This window comes from Pituophis catenifer, unplaced genomic scaffold, assembly GCF_029215685.1.
Source record: "Pituophis catenifer annectens isolate HBS135680 unplaced genomic scaffold, rPitCat1.0.hap2 SCAF_2, whole genome shotgun sequence".
Classification (NCBI taxonomy): Eukaryota; Metazoa; Chordata; class Lepidosauria; order Squamata; family Colubridae; genus Pituophis; species Pituophis catenifer.
The window spans coordinates 72021150-72034681 of record NW_027256882.1 but is presented as its reverse complement, the minus strand read 5'-3'; the positions used below and the strand labels follow the sequence as shown (position 1 = coordinate 72034681).

General features: G+C 36.0%; 1 protein-coding gene across 1 annotated transcript in view; it reads left to right on the top strand.

Annotated features, from left to right (window-relative positions):
• The window catches only part of UQCRC1 (ubiquinol-cytochrome c reductase core protein 1), a 31167-nt gene extending 21720 nt beyond the window's left edge, over positions 1–9447 (top strand). The window contains exons 11-13 of the mRNA XM_070936921.1: positions 5899–5987; positions 6979–7054; positions 7762–9447. Coding sequence (XP_070793022.1) covers positions 5899–5987; positions 6979–7054; positions 7762–7826 — 230 coding nt within the window. The 3' untranslated portion in view covers positions 7827–9447. The remainder of the gene's footprint in view (positions 1–5898; positions 5988–6978; positions 7055–7761) is intronic.
• The last annotated feature ends 4085 nt before the right edge of the window (positions 9448–13532 follow it).

Here is a 13532-nt window from a genome sequence, read left to right as displayed (position 1 = left end):
GATGAAGTTGACAATAAAATACAGAGAATTGAAGATGAGATTGTTATGATACAATTCCGGGCGATGGAATTCGCCATACGGCTTTGGGGAATTCGAGAGGAGGAGAGACAGGATTTGAGACAAGTTTGCTCTGAAGCCTTGGTTAAGATTTTACAAGCTAATCCTGATTTGGTATTTCATAAAATAGATAAAATTTACAGAGTGAACTCTTGGGTGGCCAGACAAAGACAACTGCCCAGAGATGTGGTCATATATTTTACTGATAGAGAAATTAGAAATGATATCCTGCAAAAATCTTTTCATACTTCTGTACAAGTGGGGGGTTCACGACTTGAAATTTTTAAAGAATTACCTCCTAAAATGCTGAAAGCCAGAAAAGAATTTGGTTTTCTTGTTAAGGAATTGAAAAACTTACAGATACCCTTCCGGTGGGACGCACCAGCTGGGATAATTTTTAGATATAAGGGAGAAGGATATCGGTTGAATACCGTGGAGAAGGCACAACACTTTTATAGTACTATTCTTAAGGAAAGAACACCATCCCCACGTACATCTACGGTTTTGGAGATTAAGGAGAGTGAAGAGAGGCAACTGAAAGAACAGTCTAAGCAGGAATTAGAAACAGTGCAAGGTGCAGAAGGAGGTTTTCTGAGTGAGCCCTTGCTGGACTCTTCTCCAATTTTGGATTTGATTCAGTTGGCTGAAGTTAAAGATCAACGTATAACTAGAGCTCAATCCAAGCTACTTAAACAAAAGCAACAACAACAACAGGAAAGACAAGACAAGAAGGCAGTTAAGAGTACCGTACAAGAGAGTGGCGCTATGGGAGGAGCGAGATCGAAGCTCTCGGATGAACTTCAAATATTTTGCTCTGCGCTCCAGAAAGAGGCTGATGACCTTTAAGTGTTTATCTTGGAATGTCAATGGGTTGAATTCAGCACAGAAAAGGAAGAAATTATTTACATATTTGAAACAATTTCATAATGATATAATATGTTTACAAGAAACGCATATCACAACTCAAGATCAAAAATATTTGATAAATTCAAAACTAGGAGCACATTTTATATCTTCAACTTCGCAGAAAAAGAATGGTGTGGTTATTTATGTAAATAAAAAATTAACAGCGAAAGTTATAGAAGTAGATCAAGATGGTAGGTTTGTAGCAATTGAATTGCTTACAGCAAATGGCCAAATTCTTCTGATTGGAATTTATGCTCCCAACCAACAACAGGATTATTTTTATAAGATGTTACATACTAAAATATTGCAATGGGACTATAGATCTATTTTAATTATGGGAGATTGGAATGGAGTAATTGATTCTAAACTAGACAAAAAGAGCTTGGCAAAGTCTAGAATTAGACTACCACAGACTTTTTTTGATATGAAAGAAGATATGGAACTAAAAGATGTTTGGAGAATACATAATTTAAATGAATTGGATTACACTTTTTTCTCTGATAGACATAGATCCTTTTCTAGGATTGATTTTATCCTGTTGTCAAATGATCTACTTGTCAAGACAAAAAGAACAAAGATTTTTCCAAGAACTTTGACTGACCATAGCCCTGTATGGATAGAAATTGAGATGGACAAGGTTGAGAGACGCTCTTGGAGATTAAATGAGAACTTGTTTAGATATGAAAAAAATATAATAGAACTTAAAAAGCATTTGAAAGAATTTTTTGAAATAAATTTGAATAAAGGTACTCCAATTGAAATTGTTTGGGACGCAAGTAAAGCTTATATGAGAGGGGTACTTATCTATATGAATTCTAAACATAGACTGTTCCGACAAAAGAAAAGACTTGAGTTGGAAATGGAGATAAAGAATAAAGAACAGTTACTCATTAAAAACCCAACAGATGAAAGAATTCGAAGTGCTATAAAACTTTTGAAAGACCAATTTCAAATGCTTATGGCGGAACAAGTTGCAACAAGTCTACAATATGCGAAGCATAATACATTTTGCAACGCTAACAAACCGGGCAGATGGTTGGCTTACACATTGAGGAAAAAACAAAGTATACGGACTATCGATAGTATTGATATTGGAGGGAAAGAAATCTTTCAACAAAAATTAATTAAAGAAGCTTTTGTGGACTATTATACTAAACTATATGCTAAAGAAGAGGTGCAGAATGGACTTATAGAAAAATATTTAAATGATAAGAGAGTTATAAAAATTACTGATCAACAAAAGGAAAGAATGAATTATCCTATAACAGAGGAGGAGATAACAGCAGCAATTAAACAGTTAAAAACAGCCAAAGCTCCTGGCACGGATGGTTTGACTGCAGTGTATTACAAAACTTTACAAGCTGAAATGGTGGGAAAACTTAGAGACTTATTTTGTAATATTCAACAAGGGGGTAAAATACCCCCATCTTGGACAACTGCTTATATATCTTTGATACCAAAAGAACAAGTTGGTCCTAAAAAACCAGAGAATTATAGACCAATATCTCTTTTGAACACAGACTATAAAATTTATGCGAAGGTATTAGCCAACAGGTTGATGCCAGTAATCCAAAAGGTGATTCATGAGGACCAAGCGGGATTTATTGAAGGCAGATATATGAAGGACAATGTAAGGCAAGTAATAGATTTATTGGAATATCTTGATAAGAATAAACAGATTCCTGCAGTGCTGGCTTTTTTGGATGCAGAGAAGGCCTTTGATAGAGTGGATTGGAATTTTCTACTAAAGACTTTAAAAAAGATGGACTTTGGGGACCAATTTATACAGGCGATCTCAGCAATTTATCAAGAGCAAAAGGCACAGATTATTATTAATGGAAGTTTGACGACAGAGTTTAAAATTGAAAAAGGAACAAGACAGGGATGTCCGTTGTCCCCACTTTTATTTATTTTAACATTGGAAGTCTTGCTAAATACAATACGGGACTCTAAAATTTTGAAAGGCATAATGATAAGGCAAGAGGATTACAGAATAAAGGCATTTGCAGATGATCTGGTTGTTACCCTATCACAACCAATGGAATCAATAATCTTGATGAACGACATTATACAAGACTATGGTAGAGTTTCAGGCTTTAGACTGAATTCAAAAAAGACTAAAATGATAGTAAAAAATATGACACAAGATCGTAAACATGAGCTTGAAAGGAGGGCAGGTTTTGAAATTGTGCCTAAGGTAAAATATCTTGGAGTTCAGGTTGCAGAATCAAATATGAAATTGTTTCAAAATAATTACGAGGTGTTGTGGCGAGAGGTCCAGAAAGATATGGAGACTTGGAAAAAGCTGCAACTGTCTTTACTTGGAAGAATAGCAGCAGTTAAGATGAACATTTTGCCAAGATTTCTGTTTTTGTTTCAAATGATTCCGGTGCTTAAAAGTGATAAACAACTGAAAGTTTGGCAGTCTGGTGTGAATAAGTTTGTCTGGAACGAGAAGAAGCCGAGAGTGAAACTGAAAATTATGCAAGATGTTCCAGAAAGAGGAGGCCTTAAACTCCCAAACCTACAGTTATATTATGATGCAGCAGCTTTAACTTTAACAAGTGATTGGTTTGGAAGTAAAAAGACTGGAATACTGAATGCAGAAAGTTTTGATCTTGAATTTGGATGGCATGCTTATTTATTTTATGACGACAAAGCAGATAAAGTATTTAAAAGTCATATACTTAGAGAATCTTTGATGAGAGTTTGGAAGAAGCACCGACTCAAATGGGATTATAAAATACCGTTATGGCTGGATCTTGGTCATACTATGTGGAATACAAATATAATGTCACTCGGGGGGTTTTTATATAAAGAGGTTCTTTTTACAGATGCGGGCAGATGGCAGCTGAAGACATTACAGACACTGTTGGATGAAGGAATTAACTTAATTTGGTTACAATATAATCAACTACAATTGAGATGGAAAGAGGACCAAAAAACTGGTATTATGTTGCATGAGGAAGAATTGGTTAGACATATAAGAGAGAAAGGTCCAATGCATATTAAAAGGCTTTATAATGTTTTGTTAGAAAGGGACTCAGAAACTGAATTAGTTAAAGATTGTATGATTAAGTGGGCACAAAATTTTGAAGAACCAGTGATGTTGGAAACATGGGAAAAAATTTGGGTTCAGAATGTTAAATTTACACAGTCGCAGAACCTGAGGGAAAATTTTTATAAAATGTTTTATAGATGGCATTTAGATCCCAAAAAGTTGTCATGTATGTACCCTAATGTTCAGCCAAAATGTTGGAGATGTGAATGTTTGGATGCTACGTATTATCATGTTTGGTGGACCTGTAGGAAAGTTAAGGCTTTTTGGATAAAAATTTGGTGGGTCATGCAGAATGTTTTGAAGAAAAAAATTCAATTTTCTCCACAATTGTTTTTATTGGGTATAGTTAAGGGTTTTACACGGGGTGAAATAAAACTAATATTGTATATGATAACAGCAGCAAGATTGCTGATAGGTAAATATTGGAAGAATGAAGCTTTGCCTACTATCGAGGAATGGACTTTGAAGATGGCTAGTTTTGCAGAGATGGCGAAGATTTCGGCGTATTTAAAAGATTGTTCACAAGAGACTTATGAATGGGAATGGAAAAGGTGGATAGAATATGTTCAGAACAAATACCAAACTAGAAAGTATCAAATAGCTTTTATTTGAAAATAATGTATTAGAAATATTTTAATGTAAAGAGACAAAGAGGAAAAATTATATAGGGGGAGGGATGGGTTCAGGTTTATATATTAGTGTTATTAGTTATGATATGTAATAGGGAAGTCTGGGGGGGGAGGGTTAGGGAGGATGGGAAGTTTGGGGAGGGAGGTGGGGGGATGAAAAAAGGGGTGAAAATGTAATTGTAAAACTTTTGCAATAAAAAAAAAAAAAAAGAAATTACAGCTTCCTACAATAACACCAGTGAAACTGCAAAAATCTGTGCTACTCAGAACATCATACATTTTAAGAAGATACTTGATCGATACCTAGGATGCTGGCAGCAACCTATATCAACCATCAGTGCCAGTCAATAATATTTGTGATACACCTTTAAATGTTCAGTTGACTGAGTTTCATGTTTAATGAATAAAATTATTATTATTATTATTATTATTATTATTATTATTATTATTATTATTATTATTATTACTTTAAGAAGATACTTGGCTGATACCTGGGACGCTGGCAGCAACCCATATCAACCATTAGCACCAGTCAATGGTATTTGTGATGCATTTTGAATGTTCAGTTGACTGAGTTTCATGTTTGATGAATAAAGTAATAATAATAATAATAATAATAATAATAATAATAATAATAATAATAATAATAATATGTTAACAGCAGGCATCATTAGAGCTTGATTATGCATAGCATTTGCTACAGGTTGAAGAAATTTAAAGTTTGACCCTCTCTATTAAGCAATACACTGTAGACCAATTTGATTTGGTTAACTATTTCTTTCTGCATTTGGTAAGGTAGCACAAAATTACTATGAAAAGTCTTTCATTGTTACTTCTCTCTGTGCATTTTGCCATGAAGAAGAAATAGAGTGAATTTTTAGAGTTGGAAGCAACCACTGTCTTTATCCCTCCATGCTAAGTGTAGCCTGATACTAATGATATCTACCACTAAAAAATATTCAGTCCACAATTTCTGTTTTGAGACTAGCTTTGAAAGGCAGGTGGTTGACTCAAATATCTGGCCCAAACATCAGCTCTTCCTCATCTGCTTTTTTGGTAATATCATTGATGATTAAGAACTTCAAAGCTTGTACACTAGTAACGTCCTATATGAAAGAAATACCTGACTACAAGGATTTTTGAATGGTATTCATTAACAATATATACTTGTTTGTGTATTGTGGAATCTGCTTCACTTCTTGAAAAGAGATTTAATGACTCCATTGACAATCTATTATTTTTCAGGTACTACTCCAATGTGTGAGAGTATTGCCACCCAGCTGCTGAGCTATGGTCGTCGGATACCTTTGGCAGAATGGGATGCCAGAATTTCTGTAAGTATTATTGTTTTGATGAAAGAGGAAGCTTAATTTCACTAATCTTCTCGCATTTCTTGATTATAGTTGAAACAGTAGTTATTTGCATTACTTTGCAATAATGGTGAATATCTGTAGCTCAGGTGTAGGATGAGGGTGAAAGTTCGTTTTCCGAGCTTGTGAGTTGGTTTCCGAATGTTTCGTAATTAGGTTAAGTAACATCTTCAGCAGAGTTTAGGGGACGTCCATGTCAGTGTTCTGTTTATAAGAGCTTCAGGTATGGGTGTGTCAAGTGAGGGTCTTGTGATGGGTCAGCTGTGAGTCATCAGTGAGTCTTGTGATGAGTGTAAATAAGGAGATTACATCAGGTCAGGGTTATTGGGGAGAGAAATCGGGGGGGGGAGGTGCATGGGTTGGTTGAGGATTTGTGCTGTCTCTGATTGGCTGTGCGGTTGATTTGGATTCTGAGGACTTCGTAGACTGGTTGTAGGTCAATGTGTCTGTGATGGAATTGCTTGTGGAGTGCCAGGCTTTGATGAACTCAGGAGCGTGGCAGGTGGTAGCATGGCCGATTATTTTTGTGTTGCTCCAATCAAACTGGTGCTGTTTAGTGTTTGCATTACTGTTTGATAATTGCTAAGACATGGCATCCTACTCAGTACTACAGTATCAAGCATGGTATGTCGGTTTTCTGCAATTCTGGCGCCTATCTTGCAACATGCAAAAATCCTTAGGAAATTTGTGGTGTTTCTCATGAAGTTCAAGGAGCTCTAATTTGTGGGGTGTTGGTTTCTGATTCAGGTCATCACTGAAGGAAGTAATCTATGAAGGAGTTCTGTATTTTTGAAGAGAATATTGTATTCTTAGAAGACCCTCAAGTAGATGAGCAGAGCAACGTCAATTTGAGTTTTGCCAATGATGTACAGTTTTGGTTGGTAGTCAGTGTATGTAATTAGCAAATTGTTTAAATTTCTTCTGAAAGTACATCTAATTTTTTTCTGTCTTTTAGGAAATTAATACCCAAATGGTTCAGGATGTCTGCAGTAAATATGTGTATGACAAATGTCCAGTTGTTGCAGGAGTTGGTAAGTTGATAGGCTTTGAGTTGTGATTGCTAAGGAACTAGGAAACAATCTGTTGACTATTTTGGTATGTTTAAAATGCTTCAGATTAACTTTACCAGATCATGTTCTGGTTATTTATGACAAAATTGAATTCAGTATAATCCCAGATCTGCATGTCACCCTTTTTACAATCCCATTCTAAGACAGCCATAATGAAATTGGACTCTTAAGAATGTTTGTGAAAATGTTATTTCTGAGATCAAATTTGTCCTATGACATGAATTATCTGCTTGTAGTTGTACCTTTCAATGTTTACCTGTCAGCCCAGGAAAGCTTTCTCTTGAAACCTGCCTGAACAGGTAGATGACTTAGAACTGCTGGTGATTTCCCCCATCATCCAGTGCAGTTGTTAAGATTCCGTCTGAAACTTTAAAGCAAAGCTCTTTGAAGGCAGTTTCCAGAGAAAAAGAAGATAAAATCTTCCTCACCCTCAAATGCCAACTTTTTTCAAAATGTCTGACTTGAATTTTGATGTATTATTGAACCCAATTTATATTCAGAGGGTTTAGGCTACTTGGAAACCTTGAACAGAGAAGTATTGTTACATCTAATCTGACAATGGTTTGTAGAAAACCAGTAAAACTTCCATCTAGCTCTTCTTTTCAAGCTTATTAAGTAATGCCAGGGGTTTCTTTACAGTATCTCAAACAAATTGGTTCTTTTTTCAGGACCTGTTGAGCAACTTCTGGATTACAACTACAACCGCACTTGGACATATTTGAACCGTTACTAAGCAGTCCAGTGCAAGGTGGAGATCCTCTGGATCGTCTGGATTTTCTTGTGGTCTTTTGTGTCCCAGTGGCAAAATGGATCCCATACATTCTGTATAAAAATGCTGTATAACTATGTAAGTGATATCAGAGAGCAAAATAAATTTAAACTAGTTGGTATCCAGTATTTATGTTAATGAGGGAATAAAAGTGAATTATGCTTGCAACTTGTTTGCATAGCTGCTTAGCATAGATGTTGAGTTCTTTAATAGAGAACTGCATATTTACCTTAGCCTTCCAGTAACCTTAATTTAAAATGAAATACCAAAGGAGTTTTAAACAACTAGAGATATCTCTCTATTTTGCATTGGTAAATAACACCTGCTTCATTGAGCCGCTTCATTCAGGTTGGTCATGCTATCTGCCTCTAGAACTCTGTTGCATTAACTTTTTAAGACTACAGAATATTTAGCAGATGTTTCTAATGGAGAATACTTTTTTTTAATATATCTGATGTACTATCTCGACTTAGAACAATTATTAAGCCTGGCAATATGGTCATACATTGTGACAGTCATAAACCGAGTCATTACAGGAGTGACCCAATTCTACTTTTGTTATGGTTAACACTGTTGTCATTAATCAAACACATTATTCGCTATGGCTGGCTTTTGCCAGAAACCGGAAGCAAATGCCAGATTTTGGCAAAAAATGTAAATCCCTTCACGTGACTGTGGGACATTGCAGATGGCCATAAATGTGGCCTGACTGCCCAGCACCTGAAATGCAGTCATGTGACCATGGGGGCGCAGCTGTTGGAATGCCAGAAACTGGTCATAAGTACCTTTTGGGGGAGGGGGTGTTGTAATTTCAAATGGTAGCTAAGTGACCAGTTAATTCAAGGACTATATATACATATGCCATTGGTCTGTAGCCAGAGCACCTACAGCTGTGTGCTCCTCTACTTTCAGACTCTAGCCAAAAGCAATTCTGACAAGAGCAACCGCGGCAGGAACCAATAGATGAAATTGGTTTGTTTTGCCCTTTTATTCAGTGGGAGGTCCCACTAAAGATTCCCCATCACATCACCCTGAAAGATTTGCATACTCCTTATGTACACCTTAGCAGGTCAATGATGGAGCAGAACTAGGCGCAAGGTTCAATTATTTTTGCAAGTAGTTGCACACAGGACACCTGCAATTTGCTTGTGAAGCATGCTTTAAGAAAAACTGGAAGAGAAGGAAAGAATCCCTAGAAAGTGGGGAACGGTAGTATTTGGGTTTCTTCACATTTTTTTTTATAATGCCCTCTAATGTAATATAATTACAAGCTTCTAAGTGGGAAGAAGTACTATGTCCAAAAATGAATAACCCAGATGCTTTTCTTGGAAATAAGCATGGAATGCCTCTGCTCCACCATGATTGTGTTCTATATCACTATAGAATTTATAGATTGATATAGCAAGTTCTTCTGACTGTTGGGGGTAAATCATATAAATAAGATGTGCAATGGCTTAAATAACAATGTCTCTTGTGAAATACTAAGTAGAATTTTCAGGGAAAAAATGGACAAATCTATTACTGATCCATATTGATTTTTTCTGATTACAATTCCATTTCCAGTATAAACTTTTTAAAAACCCTACCCATGTTTTATTTAATTCTCCATTTGTTTGATCATTTTTTTGACCATTTGTTTTGTAGAATTTGTTTTAGATTAGCACTGCCTGACAAAGAAGTTCTTTGAAGTCAAAAGGCTAGCACTGGGTAGAGTGGCAATGAATACTCTGGCAAATGTGTTTGGATGCCTTGATACATCTAGAGCTATAAAGATCAGAATTATGTAGTCAGTGGGTTTTCCCTGTGACGCACTGTGGAAAAAAAGTTGGATTTTGAAGAAGCCAGGAGAAAGTTTTGATGCTTTTGAATTTTGAAAGTGGAGAAGAATCCTGAGAATACAATGGACAGCGAAGAAAGCAAAGAAATGGTTCATCAAACAAAGAAATCAAGGTTCAAATTATTCCTCTTTCCTTGCACTGGAGAGGGCTCTAATACTGCAGTGCAATGAAAGAAGGACATACTCAATTACAGCAGCAAGCTGGGGACAGATCCAGAATATCTATATAATAAGAGTTGACTTGATGGCACATAAACATCAGGCTAGTTTAAACTGAGCCAATTTAACTATTACATGCAGAGAAATGCCAAATCTGGTGGATAACTACTGTAAGTAAAAGCTTGAGCAATGTGGAGTAGATAATTTTGTGAAATTTGCATAGGAGAATTCGCTTTTTTTGGTGGAGTTCACTGAGTGATTTTTATTTATGGTTTTTCAAATATACATGGAGGTGCATGCATTAAACCTTCAAATAGAAATAATAAAGGACAAAGTTCTACAGTCAATTTGGAATCACATTTAAAAAGCTCAAGACTGTGCTACATTGTGCTTTCTAAAACGTACATTGTGAATATGGCAAAAATAAAAATATCCACAAGATGGCAGTAGTTTAAAGAAGATGCCAGCTATGTGGCTATTCTCAAATTTCTTGATAAAAAGGTCTTTATCAAGATAAATAACAATACAATTTTTAGAAAAAGAAATAGAACAGAGAAAAATAATAAATAAGAAAGAAAAGAAATAGGAAGAAGAAGAAAAAGTTGTAAAGTAGCAGCTTCCAAATTTAGCAGCTACAAACAGTTTAAATTGTACTTTCTAAGATTATAATATAATTTCCTTCTCTCTATAATCCACCTTTCTATAGTCCATCCCTTGTAATCATCAAACCCATAAATCACAAGTTCATTTTCTTCTTTGTTCAGCAAAAGTCCATAAGGAGTTTCTAGTCCCTAATAAATACAATGATCCTTTCTCTAATCAAGGAAGTCAATTTTGCCATCTCTGCCAATTCTGTCATTTTCATCAGCTATTCCTCCATCCTGAGTATTTCAAAATCTATTTTTGTGCACATAAACTTTGGGTTATATATTCAAGAAACTCTACTTCATTTTTAGATATTGTCCTAACAACAACTTTAGAAATAATATCCAAAGTTCCAGGAATTAGTCAGAGGGCTTTAGATTAATCCAGTATATAAACCATTTATTCTGAACCTGAATTCTTATTTACAGAATGTCTGAACATACAGGATATTACACATGTTTGAAACAAGGTTTTTGTTTGTTTTTTGTTTTTGGCTATAATTTGTAATGAAGCTGGTTACAAGTTCTGGCTTGTTGAATCTCCACTGAACTTCCAAATATAAGCTTCCATTCTACCTGAATATTTATGGGCCAATCAATTATTTCATCCAAGTTTCCATTTTGCCCTCATTCTTAGCTTCTATTACAGAAATATATGTTTTAATGGATGATACTCTTTATATCTTGATCTGTAGATACAGTAAACGATCAAAGGGACATCACCCATCCTTGTTCTATTCCCTGCTGAGTATGGAACCATTTAGTAAAAATTCATTGATTACAAATTCTTTACTTATGTGCATTATATATCACATGCTATTTTGGAAGCGACTTAACATATTTTACAACACACACTACAATTCAAGCCTATTTACTTTATCATATGCTTTCTCTGAATTACCAAATCTACAGTAAACTTTCTCACATTCATAAATTTTGCAGTGACTACCAAAAAATAAAATTTTGGTCTGTACTACCCCTACCTTACACTGCATTTGCCAGATTTTGCTCATTCTCGCCATACACTTCTCCCAGCCATAACAACCTAAGTGACACAAATTTGTACCTACTGATTTTGGCCTTATTGCTGGGAATTACACCTAAACTTTCATTTTCTGTGATTATCTTCATCAGCTTCATTCAGTAATATCAGACCATATTCATATTTCAAACTTACTGCATCCTGCCCTGTTTGTATACAAAACAAGTCAGTAAATCTGTGTTATTTGACATAACAATAATGTTTCATTAAAGCATATGTTTTGTAATGTCCTAAAGATGTTAATTTTGGGGAAGAAGTATTATTAGCCTACAGAATCATCTGTCCCCTGTGGGACCCATCCTGTTAGATCTAGCAGGAGTAGCATGCTCTGGGCCCTGTCAACAAGAGAGTTCCATCTGAACAGCCTTTTCTGCTCTGGTACCCAATCCTCTGGCATTCCCCCAGAGATTAGACTTGCCTGAACCCAGCTGGCCTTTTGCAAGGCATTGGAAACCCATTTTTTCCATCAAGCCTGGGGCCCTGATAGCACAAGTAAGCCTGTTTCCTGGTCATGACTGTTAAATAAGTGTTCCCAACTGATCCATTGTTATTTCTGTTGTTTTTAATTTTGATAGCTTTTATGATGTTTCTGTTCTGTTTTTATTGTTGCCCATCTAAAATCATGCACTTGAGCCATAAACGATTAATTAATTAAGCAAATATTAATTCAGCTTTTAGACAGGGCTTAATATTTCAGACATACCGTATAATTTTCTTCTAAAATGCATAGCTGCTGCATGGAAATTGATGGCTGGACAGTGGGAAAGAATATATCTTTCATATACAATGATGGTCAATAGATGGCCCTGAATATTAACCTCCACCACCCAACGGTGGCTTTCCTACAATGTCTTTTAATGAATATTTTAGTAAGATATAAAAAAAAATGATTTGATTACCGGCCTTAGTGCCTGCTAATGGTAGGGAAACAAAACTAGTTAGCCTTTGGCAAATTGTGGCCAATATGCCCTAATGCAACCATATCCCATTTTTACCCCAAACTTGCTCACCCTGTTCTTTCAAACAAGGATCTCTAATTCCGAGACTAATTTGGAAGCCAACATATTGTTTGCCATATTCCATCAACTAGTAATACATGCAATATATTGACATGCTGAGAGCATATGGAAGTAACATTAGAGGAATTCTTCTAAAAACAGCATCTATAAACTGGAATCTGAGTTAGGTGCCATAGAAGAATTGCTATAGGTGTAGAAATGGAACTGTAATGGAATTCTGCCTGGAGCCTTACAAGGAGCTTGTAGTTTGATCATATTTTAGTGGATTGCTGAGTCACCGGGTTGCCATGTACTTGCTATGCTGGCTCAAGAACTGCCTGCCTGGAGGACATGAAAGATGAAACCAGCTGGCACAAAGCCATTGCTAAACTAGCAGCCCAGATCAGCTCTGCCATTCATTCAGGAGCAGCTTTTTATCCAAGCAAATCTTCCATCTGGAAAAAGACATATCCTTGCAGGACTATATTATCTTGCACACTGCTAGTCAGAAAACATGAGGCCAGCTGCTCTCCCTTGCCCACTTTTTCTTTAGTCCTCACCTACGGTAGTACATCCGTGGTAAAGCCATAACAGTAAATGTGCTTTACAGCAGAAGGACCATTTCACTTACAACAGGCTCTTTTACTGACTAGTTCCACCGTTCTGTCCTAAAGTTAGTGGAGCTCTGAACTTAGCTAGTTTCCTAGCTTAAGCTGACTTCTCTAAACAAAAACTTTCTAATTGAATGATAGTTCAGACTTTTTTCCCAGCATATGATAGAAGTCATTTGAGTACATCTAGCAACAGCTTTCCCACCATTCTCTACATTTGTATCCTTTGGCCTCTTATACAATCAGGTTCCTTCTTTGTTGTTCATTTCCTCCTGGGTGGCTCTATGGCAGCAATTGACTCTCCTGTCTCCTCTCTCTGCCAAGAGCAAAAGACCCGGAATAAGTCAGGAAAGGAAACCTGGCCATCTGGGCACGTTGG